General features: G+C 38.6%; 1 protein-coding gene across 2 annotated transcripts in view; it reads left to right on the forward strand.

The window, feature by feature from the left end:
• The window catches only part of PLA2G4A (phospholipase A2 group IVA), a 150,698-nt gene that overhangs the window by 84,450 nt on the left and 43,349 nt on the right, over window positions 1-22,899 (forward strand). For both annotated transcript variants that reach the window (XM_066361735.1, XM_066361736.1), the window contains 4 exons: window positions 409-550; window positions 14,643-14,779; window positions 19,512-19,734; window positions 20,448-20,562. In XM_066361735.1, coding sequence (XP_066217832.1) covers window positions 409-550; window positions 14,643-14,779; window positions 19,512-19,734; window positions 20,448-20,562 — 617 coding nt within the window. The remainder of the gene's footprint in view (window positions 1-408; window positions 551-14,642; window positions 14,780-19,511; window positions 19,735-20,447; window positions 20,563-22,899) is intronic.

Raw genomic sequence — 22,899 nt, forward strand, 5'->3', positions numbered from 1 at the left:
TCTGAAGGGAAGGACATATTTTTATGAATGGTAAAGACACAATACTTTATTAGAAATATATATAATTTAATGGTTCTTACTGTGCTAAACAGATCTAAACAGATTTTTTTTTCTGAAGCAGTTCCCAAAAGTGCTATAACTATCCTAACATGCAATCGATCAAGGGCTGTTTGTTTGCTTATATTTTTTTTCTAAAACACCTTATACTTAACTGTTTTCTACAAACATGCCCTGGAACATGGTTTGAGCTAGCCATCATTCTGTACTCTTTTTTCAGATGCCCTCATGGGAAATGGCTTGAGGGAAGCAGTCAGCCTATGTCAGTGTAGCTGCTGGGGACTGTGGGGACTGGGTGATGTATAAGAAGGCATCTGGGGACATTGGTCATGACTCTCTGTATATACACAGCTCATCCCCGGACCTCCGATTCAGCATGGCTCTGTGTGAGCAGGAGAAAGCTTTCAGACACCAGAGAAAAGAAAACATAAAGGAAAACATGAAGAAACTCCTGGGCCCGAAGAATAGTGAAGGCTTGTATTCTACACGTGACGTGAGTTGGAAAATTTTCAAATGTCATTGGAATTTAATAGTAAACGTGTTTGTATTTTCTCTCAAATTTTACCTAAATATGAAAACATTACGATTAAAATTGAACATTTTATCTTCAACTTTTTAAGACAAGGTAAGGTAAAAATGTTTCAAATGGAAACTCTTTGAGGAAGATAATCGCGTACGCTGCCCATATTTTGAAGTACTTACTAGATATTGCCATCAAAAGAGGCCTAAACATACTTTATGCACAAATCAGATGTTCATTTCATTAGTAGGAAAAGTTTAGTGTCAGATATAAAAGGAATTGATTTTAATATAAACTAAGATTAAACAATTGTGGAATTATCATCAGTGAACAGAAGAATGTTATAAGTCTTGTAAATGATGATACCATTAACATAAATAGGTAGATATGAATAAGGAATCAAAGGAAAATGTCCCAAATTCTTATTAGTTCATAGCAGAAAGTGAGAAGATATTATCAAATTTACCAAGTAGCTAAAAATAATAACTTTTACATTTTAATGTTTTTCATAATACTAATTATAGAGATCATAAAATATTTTTGTGAACAAATATTGAAGGTACAACCTTTCAATTGTACTTTATCTTCTTTATCTTTCCTTAAATTTCAGTAACACAAATGGCGTTTATTATTCAATAACGTACATTGTATAACCCAGCCTTAGGCTATTAATTCATTCATACTTTATCTATGTATCTATCTATGTATCTATCTATCTATCTATCTATCATCTATCATCCATTCATCGATCCATCCATCCATCCATTGGTTTATCTATCTGGGATCTTCAAAAAATTGCTACTATAGTTAATAATATTATGTTGCATTATTTAAAAGTTGCTCAGAGAGTAGATCTTTAAAGTCCTTATCACAAGAAAAAAAAATTTAACTATGTATAGAGATGGATGTTAACTAGACTTATTGTGATGATCACTTTTTGAGATATACAAATAGTGAATCATACTGTGTGCCTGAAACTAACATAATGTTAGGTTTATTATACCTCTATTAAAAATTAAACAATAAATTGTTGCAATGATGCTCATCAAATGGTATGATAAAATGTCTTCTTAGTGGCATATCAGCTGATCTTTTACTGATTCTTTTGGCTTTCTATTAATTGAATATTTTAAATGAACAAAATTTATTTTTAGAAAGACACAATTTTTATTTAAAAGCGTAAGTAAATATTCCCATACATGCACACACAGAGTAGAGATTCAAGATTATTGTCAATTAAATTGTAAATTGCATTGTAAATACAACTGGCAATGAGACGTAAATTCTGAGTAAGGAAGCCAGATGGGCACCACAGTTCCACAAGGGTTGCAGGTATCCAAATGTGTTTTTAGGTGGGCACAGGGGTGGAAAGCCAGTCTGCTGCGGCTGGAATGGCTGTGGTATGGGAGCAGACCAGTGGTGCAATTCAAATAATTTAACAACTGGTTCTCTGCTGTAATGACCATTTTAAGTATTAAAAAACAAAACAAAACACAAAAGAACAAAAACGTGAGGGTTTATATTGAGTGGGGCACTTGAATCCATGTTAACACAATAAATTAAAATTAATATAATAAAAAAGAACTGATGTAACTAAAGGTAGTTTATTATTTCATGCATTTAATACTTAAATAAGAATAATAAAAGAGCCACAAAAATTAGATTATGTTATAAAAAAGTTTTAAAATATCAATGAAAAAATATTAAATAATACCTGACAAAAAAACCCAATAAAACTGTTAAGATATTTCCATACTACTTCTTGATTGGTGTCCTCACTTGAAATTTTTTCACCTGTGGATGGAATGAACATGACTACAGAGGCTTAGAATACCCTGTTGCACAAATGAATGTTAAAAAAAGAGTAAGGGCCCTGGCTGGTTAGCTCAGTGGTAGAGCATCGGCCTGGCATGCAGGAGTTCCGGGTTCGATTCCCGGCCAGGGCACACAGAAGAAGAGCCCATCTGCTTCTCCACCCCTCCCCCTCTCCTTCCTCTCTCTCTCTCTTTCCCTCCCGCAGCCAAGGCTCCATTGGAGCAAAGTTGGCCCGGGCGCTGAGGATGGCTCTATGGCCTCTGCCTCAGGTGCTAGAATGGCTCTGGATGCAACAGAGCAATGCCCCAGATGGGTAGAGCATCGCCCCCTGGTGGGCATGCCGGGTGGAACCCGGTTGGGCACATGCGGGAGTCTGTCTGACTGCCTCCCTGTTTCCAGCTTTGGAAAAAAAAAACAAAAAAACCAAAACAGTAAGGAATGTCAATTTGTGATTTCCACATTGGGCAGCTGCCCAGGCGCTCATCTTAGAGAGAACCTGATTACAAGTGCCATTTTAACAACTGGATCCCCAAACTCAACAAAAAGGCATGCATTCTGCTGAGCCTGTACGAACCGGCTGAATCCACCACTGGAGCAGACTGATGTAAAATGTTGCTTCTGTAAAATTATTGCTAAAAGGAAGTTGGGAGGAGAAGCAAAACCTTCATTGAAGTTTCAATTTTACAAAAACAAGGACCTGACTTCTCTTTCACCCTATCTTGCTATAACCATACAGACCCCTGGGAGTACTTGTGGTTGGTTATTGTCTCAGGTTAATTAGTCCCTGAAAACCCTTCTCTGCATAGTACTCAGATGTCTCTAGTGTCCTGGGAACTTTTTCCCCCCTATAGTAAACCTTTCAACAGCAATTCTACAACCCTTTTTTGGTCCCTTAAAATGAAAGTGAGTTTACTAGGGAAGCACTAAGAGAACAGGCCACTCCCCAGACAGAGCAGCCCATCTTGAGTGGAATTTGCTTCAGTGTTTCAGGGGGTGTGGGAGATGGTATTCAAAGAGGGGGGTAAATATTCAGCATTTCCCAGGAAGGGGATAGAGATTTCTCAGAGGGGTTCTGCAGGCTGTGTTGTGTCCTTATATGGGCTTTCATTTTCTGATCATGGCCGGTGTGGGGTGTGTTCTTTAGCATGCTAATGTATTATAATGAGTGTATAATGAGGCTAGGGATTACCTTTAGGTGAAATTAGTTGCCAGATTAGATCCAGCTGGTCTCTGCCAGTTTTATGCCATAAATCCAGTGGGGAGTGGTCTTACTATCTTCTTGACAGTTCCTGCAGCTTTTCTTGATTGCACCTGTTCCACCATATCCCCTACCTCGACAGGATTGCCATACTCCATAACCTATACCTGTCCTTTGCCTCTTCTCTCAGAGTTCAGTGGAAGAAATAGCCCTTTTCTTTCCAATGCAGGTCCACATCAAACATGTATTGCAAACCCCAGTTAGCATCCCCGTATGTCCATTGTCCACTCCCTGCTTGTACTGTCTGCCTCCACCTCTGTAGGAATTTTTCCCACAAAAATATAAACATGTTCTAAACTTTGACATAAAGAGAAATATAAGAACAAAATATGTCTCCCTTGATTGTACAGTCCCTTCTCCTTTCTCTCCTCTTCACTGCCAGACTCCTTCAAAGTTTTCTACGCAATCTCATTCTACTTCCTCCCGTTCCCCAGTTTCTGTCCTCATTGTTCCACTGCGGCTGCTCAGCTGGTCACCAGCACTACTGAATGCAGGGGATCTTCTTCTGGGCCTGTCTTACCAACCCAGCAGCTGCATTTGACAAATGGCTCCCTCCTTTTGTAACATTCTTTTACTGTTCACCTACTACCTTCTCTTAGTTTCCACCAGGCCTCTTCTGTTGCCTTTGCTGAACCATTTTCCTCTGCGTGTTATTTAACTACAAGAGTTCTTCAAGGCTCAGTCCTAGGCCATCTTTCTCCTCAATTGGCACTCCTCTTAGGAATTACCATATTTCCCCAGGTATAAGACACTCCCATGTATAAGATGCACCCTAATTTGGGGGCCCGGAATTTAAAAAGAAAAAAGTATTACATAAAGTTATTGAATTCAAGTTTTACTCATCACAAAATTCAAACAACACCTCATCCACACAAAAAAAGTGGGAAATGCAAGTAAAAAATATCTACAACCACTGTATAAGACACACCTGACCCCAAAATATTCAGAAAAAGGTGTGTCTTACACATGGGGAAATATGGTATCTCTCTGTTCTTTGATGTCACCCAACACCTGTGTGCTAAGAATTTCACAAGTTTATCCACAGTTTAGCACCTCTCCTCTGAGCTTCCACCTGACTATCTACACACCTACTGGAATTTGTCACTAGTAGTCCTCACATCGCAAACTCGGGGCTTGTCTGATCCGCAATGTAAAACCCGTCTCTTCTCTGCAGTTCTCCTATGCCTGGCCTCTCTCTCCTTGCTTCCTGTTCACACTGCATTCAGAGGGATCTTTTAAAAACATAAATCTGATTCTCTCAAACCCAAGCTTAAAATTCTCTAGTGTTTGTCCTCATAGTATCTCTCCAGGTTCACTTTTTGCCAGTTTATCCCAAATTCACTGCCCCTCCCCACTAGGTGCCCTTAGGTCTCTGTCGCCACAGAACCTTGCCCAGTTCGTCCTCTTGCAGATGTTTCTTCTCCCTGCTCTGCACTTCCCCTGCATCGCCCTTGTCCCCATCCCACCGGTTTTCTCACTACACCTTCTGTTCTTTCATCAGTGCGCATGGCACTGCTGGGCCTCTCTCCCTCCCTCATCAACTCCTCCCTCCCAACTCCCAAGTCCAAGTTAGTTCTCTCAGTTAATATTTTCTTATGGCACAAACATGCACATTATCGTTTTAGCATTTACAATGATCATACTTAAAAATTACTTGTGCTGGTTATTCATTTCATGTCTGTTTTCTCCGTTAGAATGTAGATTTCACGAGGGCCAGGACAGTGTCTGCGTTATTTTTTTTATTTTTTATTTTTCTGAAGCTGGAAACGGGGAGAGACAGTCAGACTCCCGCATACGCCCGATCGGGATCCACCCGGCACACCCACCAGGGGTGACGCTCTGCCCACCAGGGGGCGGTGCTCTGTCCCTCTGGGCTGTCGCTCTGCCGAGACCAGAGCCACTCCAGTGCCTGGGGCAGAGGCCAAGGAGCCATCCCCAGCGCCCGGGGCCATCTTTTGCTCCAATGGAGCCTCGGCTGCAGGAGGGGAAGAGAGAGACAGAGAGGAAGGAGAGGGGGAGGGGTGGAGAAGCAGATGGGCGCTTCTCCTGTGTGCCCTGGCTGGGAATCGAACCCGGGACTTCTGCACACCAGGCCGATGCTCTACCACTGAGCCAACCGGCCAGGGCCAGTGTCTGCGTTATTCACCGTTGTATTCCCAGCACCTCGCATAGCTCCTAGCAAATGGTAGATCCTCAGTAGACCCTTTGCTGTATGAGACAGGCGACAGAGTGTAGGCAGTGGCTTGGCATTGCATGCCTGCGATGAATTAGAAAGAGAGCGATCAGGGGCTCAAGACTGAGGAACACTAGTTTCAGGATTTAGGGGGAGGTACAGTTTGAAGAGAAGGTTTGGATGGAAAGAGTCCATTTTGAACTGTTCAATTAGAAGTGTATATGGGACACATTGGTGGAGATGTCCAGCTGGCCTGTTCCTAGGTTGTCCTTCTCAAAAGGAAAGTTGCTGTTGTAACCCCTGGTCACTGCTTGTTTTATAGAAAGAAGAATTTCTAGAAAAATAAAATCTGACCTAACAGTTGTACAAATTGGCTTTTATTTATATTTATTTATTTTTTGTAACAGATGGAGAATGAGGTAATTACGTTTTCTCTGGGATACTCTTCAAAAATATTACATTTATATTTTTGGAAGTCAGTCCTAGAGTTAAAACTTTTGTTGCTGTTGTTTTGGTTTTGGTTTAGACTTTTTTCTCTTGGCAGAAAAAATCAGTTTAGATATATTCAGCACCACCCATTCCCATAACAAAAGTAATATTTTTCCACTTTTTTATGTTCCTCTTTGGCCAAGGGTGTCTTCGGCTCCCACCAGCCTTGCTCCTTGCCAAGAGCTTCACTTTCTATTTAGTACTGGCTACGTGCCCTCTCCAAGGTTGGGAGGAGCGTACTTGTTAAACAAAAAATAGTTCTACTCCGTTTTCAATGTGGAAATTGTGACTGTGTTCTTCATAGTTTTCAACGGACATTATCCAGTTTAGGACCTCAATTTTTTACAGAACTACAAGAAATAATCCTAACATTTATATGCAACCACAGACAACATCGAATAGCCAAAGCAACCTTCAGAAAGATGAGTTACACAAGGAAGTACCCCAATACCTGTCTTCTCGCTTGCTGCTGTTACAGCACCTTCCTCCTCCCAGCCTGCACTGCTAGCCTCATGGGAGAGGTCCTTGTGATCAGTTGACAGAGGAGAGAAACCTTAGGTCTGGCTTACAGATGGATGATTCTACACAATATTCAGGCACCTAAAAGTGCCCAGCTGCAGGGCTGTCCCTTCCTGGGACATCCTTGTACAACAGTGGTGAAGGACAATATCACCGAGGGACAGAAGATCAAGAACACCTGGTTTTGCGTTTTGTTTGACTGGAGAAATTACATGCAGTTATAATAACATACAGATTCATGGTCTGTGGCCAATGGTTTGGCTGTGTGTTTAGGGACTGACAAAACACAATTAGAAAATTGGTGACAAAGAAACCTCTCTGAGTGGATGAAAAATGTGAAGATATTTGTGTCTTATGTCAATGCCCACCCAAGGATGGCGTCAGCAGAGAAGGATTTTAATCATTAAGTGGAGGGCATGACCCATTCTGTGGGTCCTTACTAGTTGATTTCAACAGCCATCCCTGTCACTGCTCAGTAAGGTCATGGACAATGTGGCCATGGTCAGGGTGGACATTATGTCTGGACTCAGCAACATGGACTTTGATTCATCATGGTTGTTCTGGCTACACCTGCTGCTGTGTGCTCACTGCCAGAAGCAGAGATCAACACTGAATTCCAGATGTGGCCTTATTTCCTGGGGTGATCAGCCAGCTATGTGAAGGCAGATTGATTACATTGGGCCAGTTTCATTATGGAAGGGACAGTGTTTTGTTTTTATCTGAATAGACACTTATTCTGGATACAGATATGACTTCCTTGCACTCAAGGCTTCTGCCAAAACTACCACCTGTGGACCTACAAAATGCCTTTTACATTGTCACAATATCCCACACAGCGTTGCTCCTCATCAAAGAACTAGCACAAAGCAAATGAAATATGGCAGTGGGCCCATGTGATGGAATTCACCAGTCTTCCCATGATTTTTCTGATGGAATGGTGGAATAGCCTTTTAAAGACTTAGTTAGTTCCAAGTTCTTAGATAGGTGGCAGTATCTTCTCACAGGGCTAAGGCAAGTTCTCCAGGAAGCTATATCTGCTCTGAATCAGTGTCAAATATTGGTGCTGTTTCTCCCCAGGATTCATGGGTCTGGGAATTTAGGAGGGGATATGGAAGAAGCACCACTCATCATTTTGCCTAGTTTCCCACTAGCAAATGACTGGCTGCTTTAGAGGTCCTAGTTCCAAAGGGAGCAGTGCTTTCACCCGGAATGGAACAATGATTCCATTGAACTGGAAGCTAAGACTGCTACCTGACTACTCCAGGCTCCTCATACCTCTGGATCAGCAGGTAAATAAGGGTACATAAATGCTGGCTGGGGTGATTGGTCCTGATCATCAAATAAAAATTGTAACACTGTTCCACAGTGGTGGTAAGGAAGATTTGTCTGGAATACAAGAGATCCCCTAGCATTGTCTCTTAGTATTACCATGTCCTGTGAGTAAAGTCAATGGAAAACCGCAGGACTTTAGTCCATGACAAACTACAATACGAATGGCCCAGACCTTTCAGGAATGAAGGGTGGATTTCCCACCAGGTTGAGCACCATGACAAGCTCAGTTGCTTGTTGAAGGCAAAGGGAATACAGAAGTGATAGAAGAAGGTAGTTATACATACCATCTATGATCAGTGACTAGTTACAGAAATGAGAACTGCAATTACCATGAGTATTTCTTCCTTAGTTTGTTATGAACATATCTGTGTATGTGCGTGTGTACATGTGTGCATGCACACACAGAGAAACACACAAGAAACGGATTTCTGTTTAATGTATGAGATATTTGGAAGAATAAACATTATTCAAGGACTTTGCATCTTCTTTTGGGTAAAGGATTAGTGCCTTTCCAGCTCTAGGCAGCAGTCTTAGTTTCCAGTTCAATGGAATCATTGTTCCACTCCTAGTTGTATTGTGTCAGCCAAAGGATGACCTTACTATTGTATTTATTTGGAGATTAAGTGTGGTTTAAGGAGATGTACATGAGTAGAGCTGAGAAGGGGTAGACTTGTGTGGTTGATTTCATGTGTCAACTTGGAGGATTTTTTTGATGAAATAAACAGTGAAATTTGAGGAAGCAAATTGTTGTCAATACTGTGGATGGGCCTAGCCCCATTAGTTGAAGACCAACATTGGACAAAATGACCAACCCTCCAAGCAGAGACTTCCTTTGGCTTCATCTATACCTATGTCTCTCCTGGGTCTCTGCCTGCTTGCATTTGAACTAGAACTGCATTACTGACTCTCCTAGGTCTGGAGCCCAGTGTGCCATACCACAGTTTTAAACTTCTCATTCTTCATAATCTCATGAGCCAATTCCTCATATCATGTGCTCTATCTATCTATCTATCTATCTATCTATCTATCTATCTATCTATCTACCTTCATTATCATCATCATCTACCTATAAATATATATAAATTTGTTCTGTTCCCTGGAGAACTCTAATACAGGAGCTAAGGAGGCAAAAAGTCTTTATGTAATAGTCAGACCTTAAAAATTTAGGAAAATGCAAAAAGAAAAAAATCTTTGAGCACTTTAGAATTTTCTTTTGCAAGGGAGGAAATTAATAATATCCGTTAGCTCATGTATGAAAATAATTTGATTAAAACCAGAAGGTTTTTGGTAAATGAAAATTCATTTCCTGTAATCATATGAGAAAAGTATGAGAAATATTCATTGATATCATTTATACACAAATACTAGTGCTATTAAGTCTAAATATAACCTAAAACTCTCAACAACATTTATCTGTTTGATTTTTTTAAATTTAGAGCTAGGACTAACAGCTGCACCTTATAACTTCCCAATTATTTTTTTGAAAGTTTTATCAGGATGACCAAGACTATTAAAACATTCAAATTTAGCCATCACTTATTGCGTAAAGTTGTACTGCTACCATCTGAAGTGGTACATGAATATGAAACATAATTTAGCTAAATAACAAATGGTTTCTCCCAGTAAAGATTACTCTTTTTTTCTGAACAATGAAAGAAAGGAAAGAGTATGAATTATGATGTCATTTCACATCCTGGTTCTGTTGCTTATTAGCTATCTATATGGATAAGGTATTAAGTTTGCATTGAATACCTCCTCATGCGAAAAATGGAAATACCATAATAGCATCTCTTTTTGAGGGTAGCAAGGGTAAATGAAATATATTGAGTAAAAGAGCCCATGCTATTGTCCGGTACACAGTAATTTCTAGGTAAGTCTAATTTCCCTTTCTTTGTGATAGTTATTAATAATTTATAATTTTTTAGTTTTATAACTCACATTCTGTGTGAGTTATAGAATTTAGAATGTTACTAGTGGCCACTAGTAGTTCATTAATTCTACCCAGTATTCTGACATATAAGCAACCTGAGTCCAGGGAGGATTTCCTTTGCTTTGAGTCACAAAGTTAGTTGTGGAGAAAGCTTTCAGAGACAGTGTGAAGCGGAGTGAATTTAAGCTTTGGTGTCCAACAGACCCTGCTTTGCAACAATAGGAAAATGATCTTTGTTGTGTTTTCATCACTTTTTCCTTTAAAAATGGAAATAAAAATAGTTATTTTAGATAGCTGTGAATATTAAATAATATGATGCATACAAACAGATTAAATCATATGCAATAAATTTTAGAAAGTTTAATTATGTTTTTAAAAATCATTCAATTATTTGATTATTCAATTTATATACACAAATAGCTGACATCTTCTTTTACCTGATAGCAACCCGAAATATTTGACCTGAAACGATCTTACCTGAAAGCCCTTTAAGAATGACCACAAAGCGGCCCTGGCCGGTTGGCTCAGCGGTAGAGCGTCGGCCTGGCGTGCAGAAGTCCCAGGTTCGATTCCGGCCAGGGCACACAGGAGAAGCGTCCATCTGCTTCTCCACCCCTCCCCCTCTCCTTCTTCTCTGTCTCTCTCTCCCCCTCCAGCAGCCGAGGCTCCACTGGAGCAAAGATGGCCCGGGCGCTGGGGATGGCTCATTGGCCTCTGCCCCAGGCGCTAGAGCGGCTCTGGTCGCAACAGAGCGTCGCCCCCTGGTGGGCAGAGCGTCGCCCCCTGGTGGGCATGCCGGGTGGATCCCGGTCGGGCGCATGTGGGAGTCTGTCTGACTGTCTCTCCCCGTTTCCAGCTTCAGAAAAAATACAGAAAAAAAAAAAAAAAAAAAAAAAAGAATGACCGCAAAGCAAAAATGGAAACAATGGGTTATATAACACACGAATTTCAGTTTAATAAGTGGCTGTTTCCAGAAAATTCCTAACAACATGAAATAAGCATCTGTAAGTCTGCGCTGGGCAGCTGGCATGTGAAGGACATCTGATTATTTCCTCAGGATGAGCAGAGGGCTTATGTTCAGTTTTCCAGTCACTCTTACTAAATCTTCCTCTGAACAACAGCACAGTTTATATATTGAAACAAACTGTAATCTGTTACTAAAGTTTTTTCTTTAATCAAAACTACCGGATTTTTATTGGGTTTAATGTTATTTTCAATAATGCAATGTTACTACTATCCAAATCAACAGGTTCCAACGCCCTAAATTATCTTTTAATATAAACAATCAATCCTGACATTTTTTTCCTATTAAAACCGTTCAAAATCTTATTTTTCCCAACTCCCCAATATATTCCTGCTACAATAAGAAGACTGGTGTTTTGGTCCCTGAATCGCATACCTGTTCCTGCATATGCCTAGCTTGGCCTGACGTAGGCCCCGTGCTTGGCACACAGCGATGGTGAATGTTGCTGTTACTATTACTACTGTTTCTATTACATTGCTTATAAACTTAAGTCTTCTTTCAAGGTTTAATTCAAATCCATCTTTCTTGTTCTAATTTCTTGCCTGGCTTTCTTACAACTACTTTTGCAATGACTACTCCAGACAAGTTTTGGGGAACTTAAAGATATTTTATTTTATTTATAACTTTTAAATTTATGTTTTGAGAATCATTTAAATGATTCATTGAACTGAACTGGTAGAGTGTTTTCATGAATGAGCTCTCCCAGTCACATCTAATTTGATGATGAGGATCTTTCCATTTGAAGCCACTCAGTTTTAATGAAGAGCCTGGATTAGGACACTAGTTCTTGGTGTTCTGCCCATTCACTCTCCTACCTCCAGTAAGACCTCTACAGATTCCTTCTACATATGTAAGAGTTCTATAGCCTTTTTGATCCTTCTAGTTCTAAAATAATGATTATTTGAGTATTTTTATCTGTCACATTGGTAAGTGGACACCCAAGGGTCAGGGTCCAAGTGTTTGGATCACAATGCATTGTGTTTTGTGTTCTGCATTTCTGATGTTGAGAGCAATGTTTCCCCTGTTTTTGTGCCTTGGTACATTCTCCTGGGTAATGACAGCATCATCCGCTATGAGCAAAGCTAGAAACACTAACAATCTAATCATACTCCTTCCTCTTGTACTGCTAACATTGGATCTGGTCACCAAATGTTAAAGGTTCTTCTTGTAAATATACCTTGATTCTGTGTGCTTGTTTATAAGCTTAGCCTTCTGGGTAGAAGGGAGGGAGGGGTTATTATATAGCATTCACATCTCAGAAGAAAATAAATAAAAATGGGATGATTAGAGATAAAGTAGCAGTGTCAGCAGTCCTGGCGCTCATCTCTATATAGGCACCCTGGGATTTGCATGTTTATTCTGAAAATTAGATTTTTGTCACTAATCTAGAAAATAAAATCTGCTAGCAATATGACTATTTTGATAGAACTTGAATTTGATACTCGAGCCACGACATCCTTTCCCAGGTAAGGTTCTGTTCGTCTACACACGTGAATTTGTTTGCTCATTTTTTATAAAGCTTTAGATTGCTTTGTGGTCTGAAATCCTTTGCTCCACTGATTGCTGTCTTTCATCTATAATATATTTCTTGATAATTATTACTATTGGCAAACAAAATGCATCCCTTCTCCCCAGCAATGTGATTGTACCTCTAGATCAGCCTCTGTCTCTCCAGTAAATATTTCCACTCATTTGCTCCCTCTTTCTCATTCCCTCCCTGTCTCCCCACTGACTTGTCCTCGGGCTCAGGGTTTTCCCAGATGTTGAGTTGTACTCACCATATCCCTGCTATCCTAAGGTAGTGGTTATTAAATTTTTGGTCTCAGACACCCTTTATACTCTTAAAAAATATCAAACACTTCTAAGAGATTGTGTTTATGTGGGTTATATCTATGAATATTTGCTGTTAACAACTAAAACTGAGAACATTTATTGAAACATGTATTTATTTATTTATTTCAAATAAGTCCATTTCATATTATTATAAATAACATTTTATGAAAATAACAGTATTTTCCAAAGCAAAATTAAGTGAGAGGAACAGTTTTACATTTTTACAAGTATCTTTGTTGTTTGACTTAACAGAAGACTGCCGGATTCTCATATTTGTTTTTGAATTCAGTTGTATAGTCTCTGAAAAACTCCACTGCACACTCCTAAAATAACGGGAATTTAAAAAGGCAAATACTATTGTAGTGGTATTATGAAAATAATTTGACTTTATGGACTTCCTGAAAGCTATGTGCAATACTTTGAGAACTGTGCCTTAGGCTAGAGAAAAACAACCAGCTCTCTTAAGCAATAATGATTTGGGACCACAAAGAAAATGACAATCTCTCCCTCTTCAAACAAACACTCTCGTCTTGTTACAGACAGCCTCTGCTTCTCCATTTTACTGCAAAATCGCTTCATTGGCTCATGTTGTTTTCATTTCTAGAACAGCCTCCTTCCCTGTCCTCATTCCTCCCTATTGAATAACATTCAAAGTGAAGCTCAGGTTTCTCCTTTGACTGTGGGGCTTTCTCTGCTACTCCAGTTCCTCTGACTGCAATCCACCATACCTTGTAGACCTCATGCATTCCTAGCTGGTAGCATTTTATTTGAGTAAGGCGTAGTAGCATGAGCCTGGGTATAGGAGCCTGGACTTTGAGTCCTGCCTCTGCTAATTAATTGGCCATACCACCATGAACTCGTTTCCAAGGTTTTGATTCTAAGTGCCTTGGTTTCCTCATCTGTAAGATGGGAACTTCATAAGGATTTTGTAAAGATCAAATGAGTCAATTTCCATAAAACACTAAGAACAGTTCCTACCAGATATTAAGGGCCTAACAAATATTATCTATCCCTATTCTTATTGTTGTCATAATTTTATATTTCTACTTCTGCTAAATAAACTATATTCCTCAGATTCACCCATGAAACATCAAGACTACTTACTCAGATTTATTGAATGAATTCAATAATAAAGCAATAGATTTTGTAGCTCTTGTTAAGTTGATTAAATTCTGTTTTCTGGCTTGAATATAGTAGCATATATTTGAAATGAGTCAACATAATGGAGCAGTAAGAATTCTGGGCCAAGAGGGCAAGGTGCTTACTCAGATTACCAGCTAATAGATTTTATGCAAGCAATATCATCTCTTCAGAATTTTGACCTGTAAAATGAGCAAATATTTTTTTTAGCTCACCTTACAAGATTTCTGAGAGAGTTAAATTAAAAACGTGCACCCAAAAGTAAGTCAAAAACTGCAAAGAGTCTAGCAAATATAGAGAATTATTGTTGTTTCTGTTATTGTTATCAAATAAGGCTACTTCATAATTTTAATAATACCTAATTTCTAATAAACAATAATTCTTGATTTCCTTATAGGAAACATTTTCTCTTTAAAAATTAGACATTGTTAAGGTCTAAGTGAATTTAATTCTTTATTACCAAATGTGGAACACATAACATAAAAATTGAAATTAAGAGGAAATATATTTGGTGATTTTACTTTGCAATCTCTGTGTTCTTTTTTATTCCAGGTACCTGTGGTGGCCATATTGGGCTCAGGTGGTGGTTTCCGAGCCATGGTGGGGTTCTCTGGTGTGATGAAGGCACTGTATGAATCAGGAATTTTAGATTGTGCAACCTACATTGCTGGTCTTTCTGGCTCCACGTGGTTAGTACACATTTTAAATCTTTTTAAATCTAGTTTTATTGGTCCTGAATGGTTGGCCCAGTGCTAGAGTGTTGGCACTTGTATGTGGATGTCCTGGGTTAGATTCCCGATCAAGGCACATAGGAGAAGAAATCATCTGTTCCTCTACCCTCCCCACCCTTTCTCTCCTTTCTCTCTCTTTCTCTTTTCATTCCACAGCCATGGTTTGATTGATTTGAGCAAGTTGGCCCCAGGCACTGAGAATGACTCTGTGGTCTCTGCCTCAGGTGCTAAAAAAACTCAGTTGCTGGTGGAGCAAGTCCCCAGATGGTCAGAGCATTACCCCATAGGGAGCTTGCAGGGTGGATCCTAGTTGGGGTGTATGCGGGAGTCTGTCTCTCTGTTTTCCCTGCTCTCACTTAGTTAAAAAAATATATAATAAAATAATTATTGGTTTTATCATCCTAAGTGTTTAACAGTATCTACCTGAAACATTAGAGGGTAAAAGAGGTTTAGAAAAGTGGACATTAACTTCTAATTACTGAAATGTTCCAGCTTAATGCAACAATTTGCTTCTTAAACATGTTTTTATTTTAAGGCAAAGTTATAGCTAATGATGGTCCTTGTCATAAATTTATTCCCTTTAAGTCTGTTTGTAACTTAAAATATAGTGAAACAGAAAATTAAAAATATTTATTAATTGAAATAATTCTATATAAATAGCACAAAAGTGTAGTAACATATTCTACCCATAATTAATTGAATCTTTCTATAATTTGTTGAATTGTAATCTTTTGGTGATTATGTCTAAGTCTATGCCATTCACTAGGTATTCATAGTCTTCTCTGAGGCAAATAGAATGAAATGCAAGATACCTTAATATACAGAAGAAGGAAAACAACTTTTGAATACAGAAATGCAATAAAGTTCACTGACTTGTATTTTACTAATTATGACATTGATCCTTTAAATGTACTTCAGCTCAACTGTCTTGAATAGAGAGTAAAAACATTTATGTACAATATTTGTATACTGCAGATTTGCCATTTCCAAATAGACAAACATTTTCGAAGAAGGGACTATATATATTTTGATTTGCCTACCTCCTATAAGTACATTGCACATCAACTATTACTCCTTGCTTAGACATCTCAAATAAAGGTATTGCCTTATTACAAATGTCTAATTTTGACTTACAAGGCTTTTTAACCACTCAGCCATAGTTAAGTGCATATAATATCATGTATACATATCTAACATTTTAAAATTTCAGTGCTTTCTCAGCCTGTGACATAAATTAGTCTTTTTTTATTTTTCTTTTCATTTTTCAAAAAATTTGATTTAGGAGCCAAGGAATTTGTACAAGATTACTAGCAGAGTCAGAATATAAACTTGGGCCTGCGATCCCCTATTCTAGGATTCTTTCAACTAAACCATGACCTTCTCCTGGACAGTTATTTATTCTACATAGAGGTCCACATTGAAAGAATTTATAGTTTCTAAAACGTTTTGAACCAGATTCTTTAAGCTAAAAACCAAAACCTTCAACCACAGTTTCTACTTTTTGGTATTCATTTTAAAAATAATTTATCTTTTCTGAAAGAAGGTTGTACCCATCCTTACTCCTTCCCTTACAGGAAAGTGCAGGCACCTGCCGATTTAATGAGTAATGTGATGGGAACACTTGGACCCTTACGGTAGTTTACCTACTCAAGCATTTTATCACTCTTCAGGTGGTTTTCAGTGTCTGTGCTCACTGTGTGTCAGATCGCTGTGGCCCATACTGACTAAAACATTGCAGAAAGCTTACTCTCTCAAGCCCATGTAATGAAGAAAGACCAGGCCTTCCTTGGGTGCTGATTTGGGGGCATAGTAGTGTGTGTTTGGGCTTAATTAGAGCTACAATCCCTGCTTTCATTGTATAAGATTAGCCTTCTCTTAGTTATTCCATTTCTTTAAAAGCCATTTACTCCTAAAATCCTTACAAATTGATTTTCACACAGAGACCATCTAATTTCCAATTATAACGGTGCCTTTTGACGTTTTTATTCCCCTCGATTTTGGGAGAGTCCGGAGGATGAGGTGGGGGTTGTCACCTCTTACACATTGACTTGTCCCTCCATCAGATCCCTCCCACCAGGCCTTTTCATGTTTATCGCATCCTTTCTGATTGCTCTCTCCTCCACATCATCTCTGCTACTTCCGCTGCACTTCTCCCTATGGTGAGTTTTCCTCCTGAACCTGCCTTCTGTTCTGTTATAGTTACACGTCCTCCCTTGGTCATTTAGCACCTTGTGCCACTTCTTGAAACTCTAGAACGTTCCAGACATTAATGGAATCCTCAAGGAAAGATAACCTTTATGGACCATGCATAGTAGCTATCAGAGAAGAGAATCAGCTGAAAGAGGAGTTCCGGGGGTCAGGGGTGAAGAAAGAGCACTTCGCCAGGTAGTGGGTATTTTAAAAGGATAAACATCTGTGAGAAGCTTAGTGTAAAACTGAGCTTGGAGATCATTAGTGGTTTTAGCAAGAATCACTAGATCATGAAATTGCAAATAAGAAGTAAACAGAAAGTGAAAGGATAAAAGGTTTGATCATGAATGTGTCATTTCAAAAAGAACAAGAAAGGATCAGGGAAGGGTTTTGTTTTTTTCAGAATTTAAGAGATTTCAGCATTTCTATAAAAGTCTGAGATGAAGAAAATAGTGTAGAAAGATAGAGGGAAGCTAAAGGAATAGGCAGATCATGGATAGAAAAAGATTCAGGTAAAGACAGAACTGGACAAGGTAAAAAATACGAATGCTGTTAGTCGTGGAAAAGAGATGCTTCCTGAGACGGAAGGGAAGGTGGTTCAAATGATTCATGGTCACAGTTCTCTCTTGAAAAGTATGAGTGAGGAGGTAAAAAGTTCAAAGGAAGGAACTCGGAAAGACTTGGAAAAACAAATTACACTCTGTGTTGTGTAAGTTTATATTGTGCTGATACATGACCATGACTTGGCACAAATTAGGTAATACGGAAATGTCTGGAGAAGCCCTGGACCTCCCAATAAGTCTTCTGGATCTACAAGAGATAATTTTATGTAGGCATAAGCTTCTGTTGTAACTACTATTACCTTTATGATCATTATTTCTGAAATTGAGTTTAGATGATACTTGTATTCATTAACTATATGGGTAAGCCAACCAGGAGAATTGACATGAATGAATGAAGAAAATTATGACAGTAACCCTGTGTTCTCTCACTCAGCTCAACTCTCTTCCTTAGTGCAGCCATTCATACATAGCATCCTAAGAGGTACCGGATTTGGACTTCCCTGTTCACATGGTAATGACAGCTAAAGAGAAATGAGGGCAGCTCTGCATCTCTAGACAATGGGACCCCAGTCAGTTAAACTGGCTAAAATGGAATTCAAGGACAAGAACTTTGAGTTTAGCAGTCAGAAGAATTTCTGGGATATTGAAAAAGGAAACAATTTTAACAGAAGGTGTCCTGTAAACGGTGACAGGCTAAAAGATCAAGATGTATGTTGGAGAAAATATGTTATGTGAGGTGGGGATTATGCTTACCTTATTCACTAGTGAATCTCTCTCACTTTTCAAATTTTTAACAACTAAATGAAGACTTGCATATAACTACCTTTGGGCAGGGCAGTTAATCTAGGAATATTTTTTTTAGGGTTCCAAGATATTTGCTTCACAAATGTTGAAAATCTTCTCAAGTAATTACAAATTTTAGTGTCATATGAGAATCCTTTCTGGCACTTATTAAAGCACAGAAATTCTGTTTACCCATGAAAATTCTGATTTGGGATGTTCTGGGGAAGGGGGTCAGGCACTGATGTTTTAAAACATTGACTGTTATTTGGAGTCAAGGACTGAACCTAGAATTTCTCTTCTCTGGCATGTTTTAGCTTTTACAATTGCACTCTTCACCTAAAATGCATTTTTATGGAATATATGAGATGTCCCATCATATAAATCCGTTGTTGAAAAGTTTGAGAGAAATGTTTTCAGATTTAGAGATGAATAGAAGACCCTTTTGTTTATTAATTAATTGTTCATAGAAGCCCTACTATGTCTAAGACACTTAGTTTTTGAAACTTGGTTGGTATCACAGAGAATCATTGATTGATGAAGAGATTAAAATGACGGATTAACCAGAGATGCAAACTGGGGTGATGTCTGTGTGCCTTAGGTGGAGCGTGTCCACCGAAGCCAGTAACGGCTGAATCCTGCCTTGGTGCAACCAAGGGAACAAAATAAGCTGTTTAAAGAAAACTGGCAATTGTCTACTGCTCCATCTTTAGCTATCACTAAAGCCAAAATCCAAGTCACCACCACAATAATGTCATGAATAATCTGTCCAACTCACATTAGTGAATTCTAAGGAGTATGGGTCCATAAAACTAAATAAGCAGAGGTAAGGATAGAGAGACAGACTCTCACATTGCCCGGACTGGGATCTACCCAGCATCTCCCATCTGGGGCCAATGCTTGAACCAGTCGAGCCACTGGCTGTGAGAAGAGAGGGGAGAGTGGGTGGGGGAGAGAAGCATATGGACTCTTCTCATGTGTGCCCTGACCAGGAATTGGACCTGGGACTTCTGCATGCTGGGCCAATGCTCTATCCACTGAACAAATTGGCCAGGGCCCATCCTTTATTTTTCTTATGGAAGAAAGTGCTTCCTTTCTTTGGAGATTATGTAATCATGCCCTTCATCTTTACAATTTCTCTCTTGCTTTCTTTACAGGTATATGTCCACCTTATATTCTCACCCTGATTTTCCAGAGAAAGGGCCAAAAGAGATTAATGAAGAGCTAATGAAAAATGTTAGCCACAACCCCCTTTTACTTCTCACACCACAGAAAGTTAAAAGATACGTTGAGTCTTTGTGGAAGAAGAAACGTTCTGGACAACCTGTCACCTTTACCGATATCTTTGGGATGTTAATAGGAGAAACACTAATTCACAATGTAAGCTGTGGCTCAATCTACAATTCTTTTAATGCAATAATGTTTTAAATAAAATAAAATATGATGTATTTTGTAAAAGTCACTTGATTCGACTTATCCTATCAACATTGTGTACTGAGAGCACATAGTTCCTGCCAGATATAACTCTTCTACGTTTCAAAACAGTGTTTACTAACTCATTCTAGTTGTGTATCCGTTTTGATGTAGGGAAGTGTTTTATATTCCTTTTCTTTAAAAAAAAATATGCCTTTTAATTCTTAACTGCCCATTCTTAACTGAAATGACAATCTTTTTAGATAAGGAGCAGAATACAAGAAATGTTTTAATGGTAGAAGAAAAATGGAGGTTGCCAGGAAACAGTCAGAAAACAAAGGGAATCACAGTGAACAAACTCATCTGACACATGACTACAGTGTGACATTTCATCAGAAGATAAAGTAGAGGGGACAGAGCGTGTACCAGGGGATCTGGGGCTAAATTCTTTCCGGGCTCCATAGCTGCCAAATCATTGTTTTCTTGAAAATAGACATAGTCCCTAGAAACTTGTGTTTAGAATGAAGGCAGTTACTTTAATAGAGCTTCTTGTTATTTATTCAGGACCTAGAAATTTCTAGAAGTAATAAGATTTATTTTTATTATAAAAAATTTAAGTGTCTTGATTGGAAGTACTGTTTGTAAATTTAAAACCATTTCTTTCTTTCTTCTTTGGCCAGAGAATGAACATTACCTTGAGTACTTTGACGGAAAAAGTCAATACGGCACGATGCCCTCTACCTCTTTTCACCTGTCTGCATGTCAAGCCCGATGTTTCGGAACTGATGTTTGCAGGTATATAACTTCCTCTTGCAGAACCTTTCCTGGATCTTTGAACGATGGCTTCTAGTGATTTTCTTTAGAAGAAGCCATTTTCAGTGCTTATTTAATACATTCTCTGCAACATAAAAATATTTGAAAATATAAGGAAATGAAAAGCTAGGTGATTTTCTGGTTGTAGAGAATATTAGGAAACTAGTTACTAAAATATCTTCATTGATATCAGTGAACTAAAAATAAATGATAAAAAGTAAATTATGAATATAATCAGTAACTCAATGTTAATTACTCGTTTCTCAAAGACATTCAACAAGATAGTTTGCCTAGTGCTTTCAGGCAATGTATATTCTCTTGCTTGATGCTGACATTTTTATTAAATTAGGTATTATGATCTATGTTTATCATGCAATGCACTATTCTAATTTTTGTAATTCGGCACCTGAAAAGTACTAGTCTATACTTGTGGCAGCTGGTAAACAAGATGCCTCATTTTATTAAGTCTCAGATGTAAATAGTTCTTTCTTCTGTAGCTTTGCTCCTTATTCTTTTTTTTTTTTTTTTAATTGAGAAGCAGGAGCCAGGAAGGCAGAGAGACAGACTCCTGCATGTGCCCTGACCAGAATCCATCTGAGTAAGTCCCCTACAGGGCAATACTTTGCCCATCTGGGGCCACTTCTCTGTTGCTTGGCAACTGAGCTATTTCAGTACCTGAGGTGAGGCCATGGAGCCATCCTCAGCACCTGGGGCCAACTTGCTCAAACCAATTGAGCCATAGCTGTGGGAGGAGAACAGAGAGAGAGAGTAGAGGGCGGAAAAAGAAAGGGAAGGGAAGGGGTAGAGAAGCAGACAGTTGTTTCTCTTGTATGCCTTGACCAGGAACCAAACACAGGACTTCCACACTCCAGGTCGACTCTACCACTGAGCCAATCAGCCAGGGCTTCTTGTTCTATGCTCTAAAATTTTGTGACATAGCTCTGCAATGTAGTAACATTTCTGACTATGACTGGTAGGTTCATTGTACTTTTAGGAAAAATCTTTCAGTGACATCAGTTACAAAATGAAGGTTAAAAAAAATCACTGTGAATGGGATGTAATTATCACATCTATATACAGAATCCTTTTGCAGTTTTATCAATTTTCACTTTTTGTTCTCAACTAGCTACTCTCAGGCAAGAATTTCGAAAAGTTTATAAGAAGTGGTGCACCTAAAATTTATTTATTCAACAAGTGTTTATCAATTATATCAATCAAAATGTTTATCATGCTATGGTTCAGAAAGCACTTCTGTTTATTACCTTATTCACTTTTGCTACAACCCAGGGAGGGAGAGATTTTTAGTAATGCTTCACAAAAGAAAAAAATAAAACCTCAGAAAGATTAAATGATTTGCATATTGCCACATAGAAAAGTAAATAGCAGAGCTGAGACTTCGTCTCAAAAATTCTTTGTTCTTTTTATAAAAATATTGGCTTCCTTGATTACTGACCAGGGCTGAGCTGGAACTCCCCTTCCTCGCCACAGCGCATTGTCCTTGTTCTCTAAAACCTTATGATCCGGGAAATTTACAATAATTATTAAAGAAGTTAAGGCACAAGAAAGAACAGTATGTTACTATGCACTATTCCCTTCACTAAATTACATAACATCTTTCGGCCTCACTTTCCTCATCGGTTAAATAAGGATGACACTCTCTTGATAGTGTTTTGCTAAATAAATGAGATAAAATATGTAAAGTACTTAAGTTTCAGTAAATCATTACATGTTAGTGTTCTATGAAATTTATACAACAAAAGTCAGAGGTCTAGATCTTCAAGATGAATAGGATTTATATATGAAAGAAGTTTAATCATGGATGGGGTAAGGCATGCAGTGGGAGTCCTGGGTGACCATGGTGTGCTCAGCAGCAATGAGGAATCACACCTGAGCTGTAAAGGAGTTCACAGGGAGAGTCAGGGTTTTACCATATAAAAAAAGTCAGTGAGTCATTTACTTTTGTTTTATTTTTGCTTCCCCTTAGCTGTTGTCTTGTGAGGTCTTATAATGTTTGGAAATTGACTAATAACTACTACTTGAATGCTAGTCAAATCTGGGAATAGCCAAATAAGCCATCTTTTACCCCAGAAGAAACATGATATGGTCAAACAAGGACCACAATAATTTGGAATACTTGTCTTTTGTTCGCTGAGCTAAAGTAACTTGAGTGGGTCATTTAACTCCTCTGATTCTTATTTTCCTCATTATTTAAAGAAAAGTTTACCTCACAGAGTCATTACAACAATCTCATGAGATACTCATGAGTGAATATGATTTAAAGAAAAGCATAAAAACCTGTGCAGGCGGTGGCGCAGTGGA

The sequence above is a fragment of the Saccopteryx leptura genome, chromosome 2 (genome assembly GCF_036850995.1).
Source record: "Saccopteryx leptura isolate mSacLep1 chromosome 2, mSacLep1_pri_phased_curated, whole genome shotgun sequence".
NCBI classification, from domain to species: domain Eukaryota; kingdom Metazoa; phylum Chordata; class Mammalia; order Chiroptera; family Emballonuridae; genus Saccopteryx; species Saccopteryx leptura.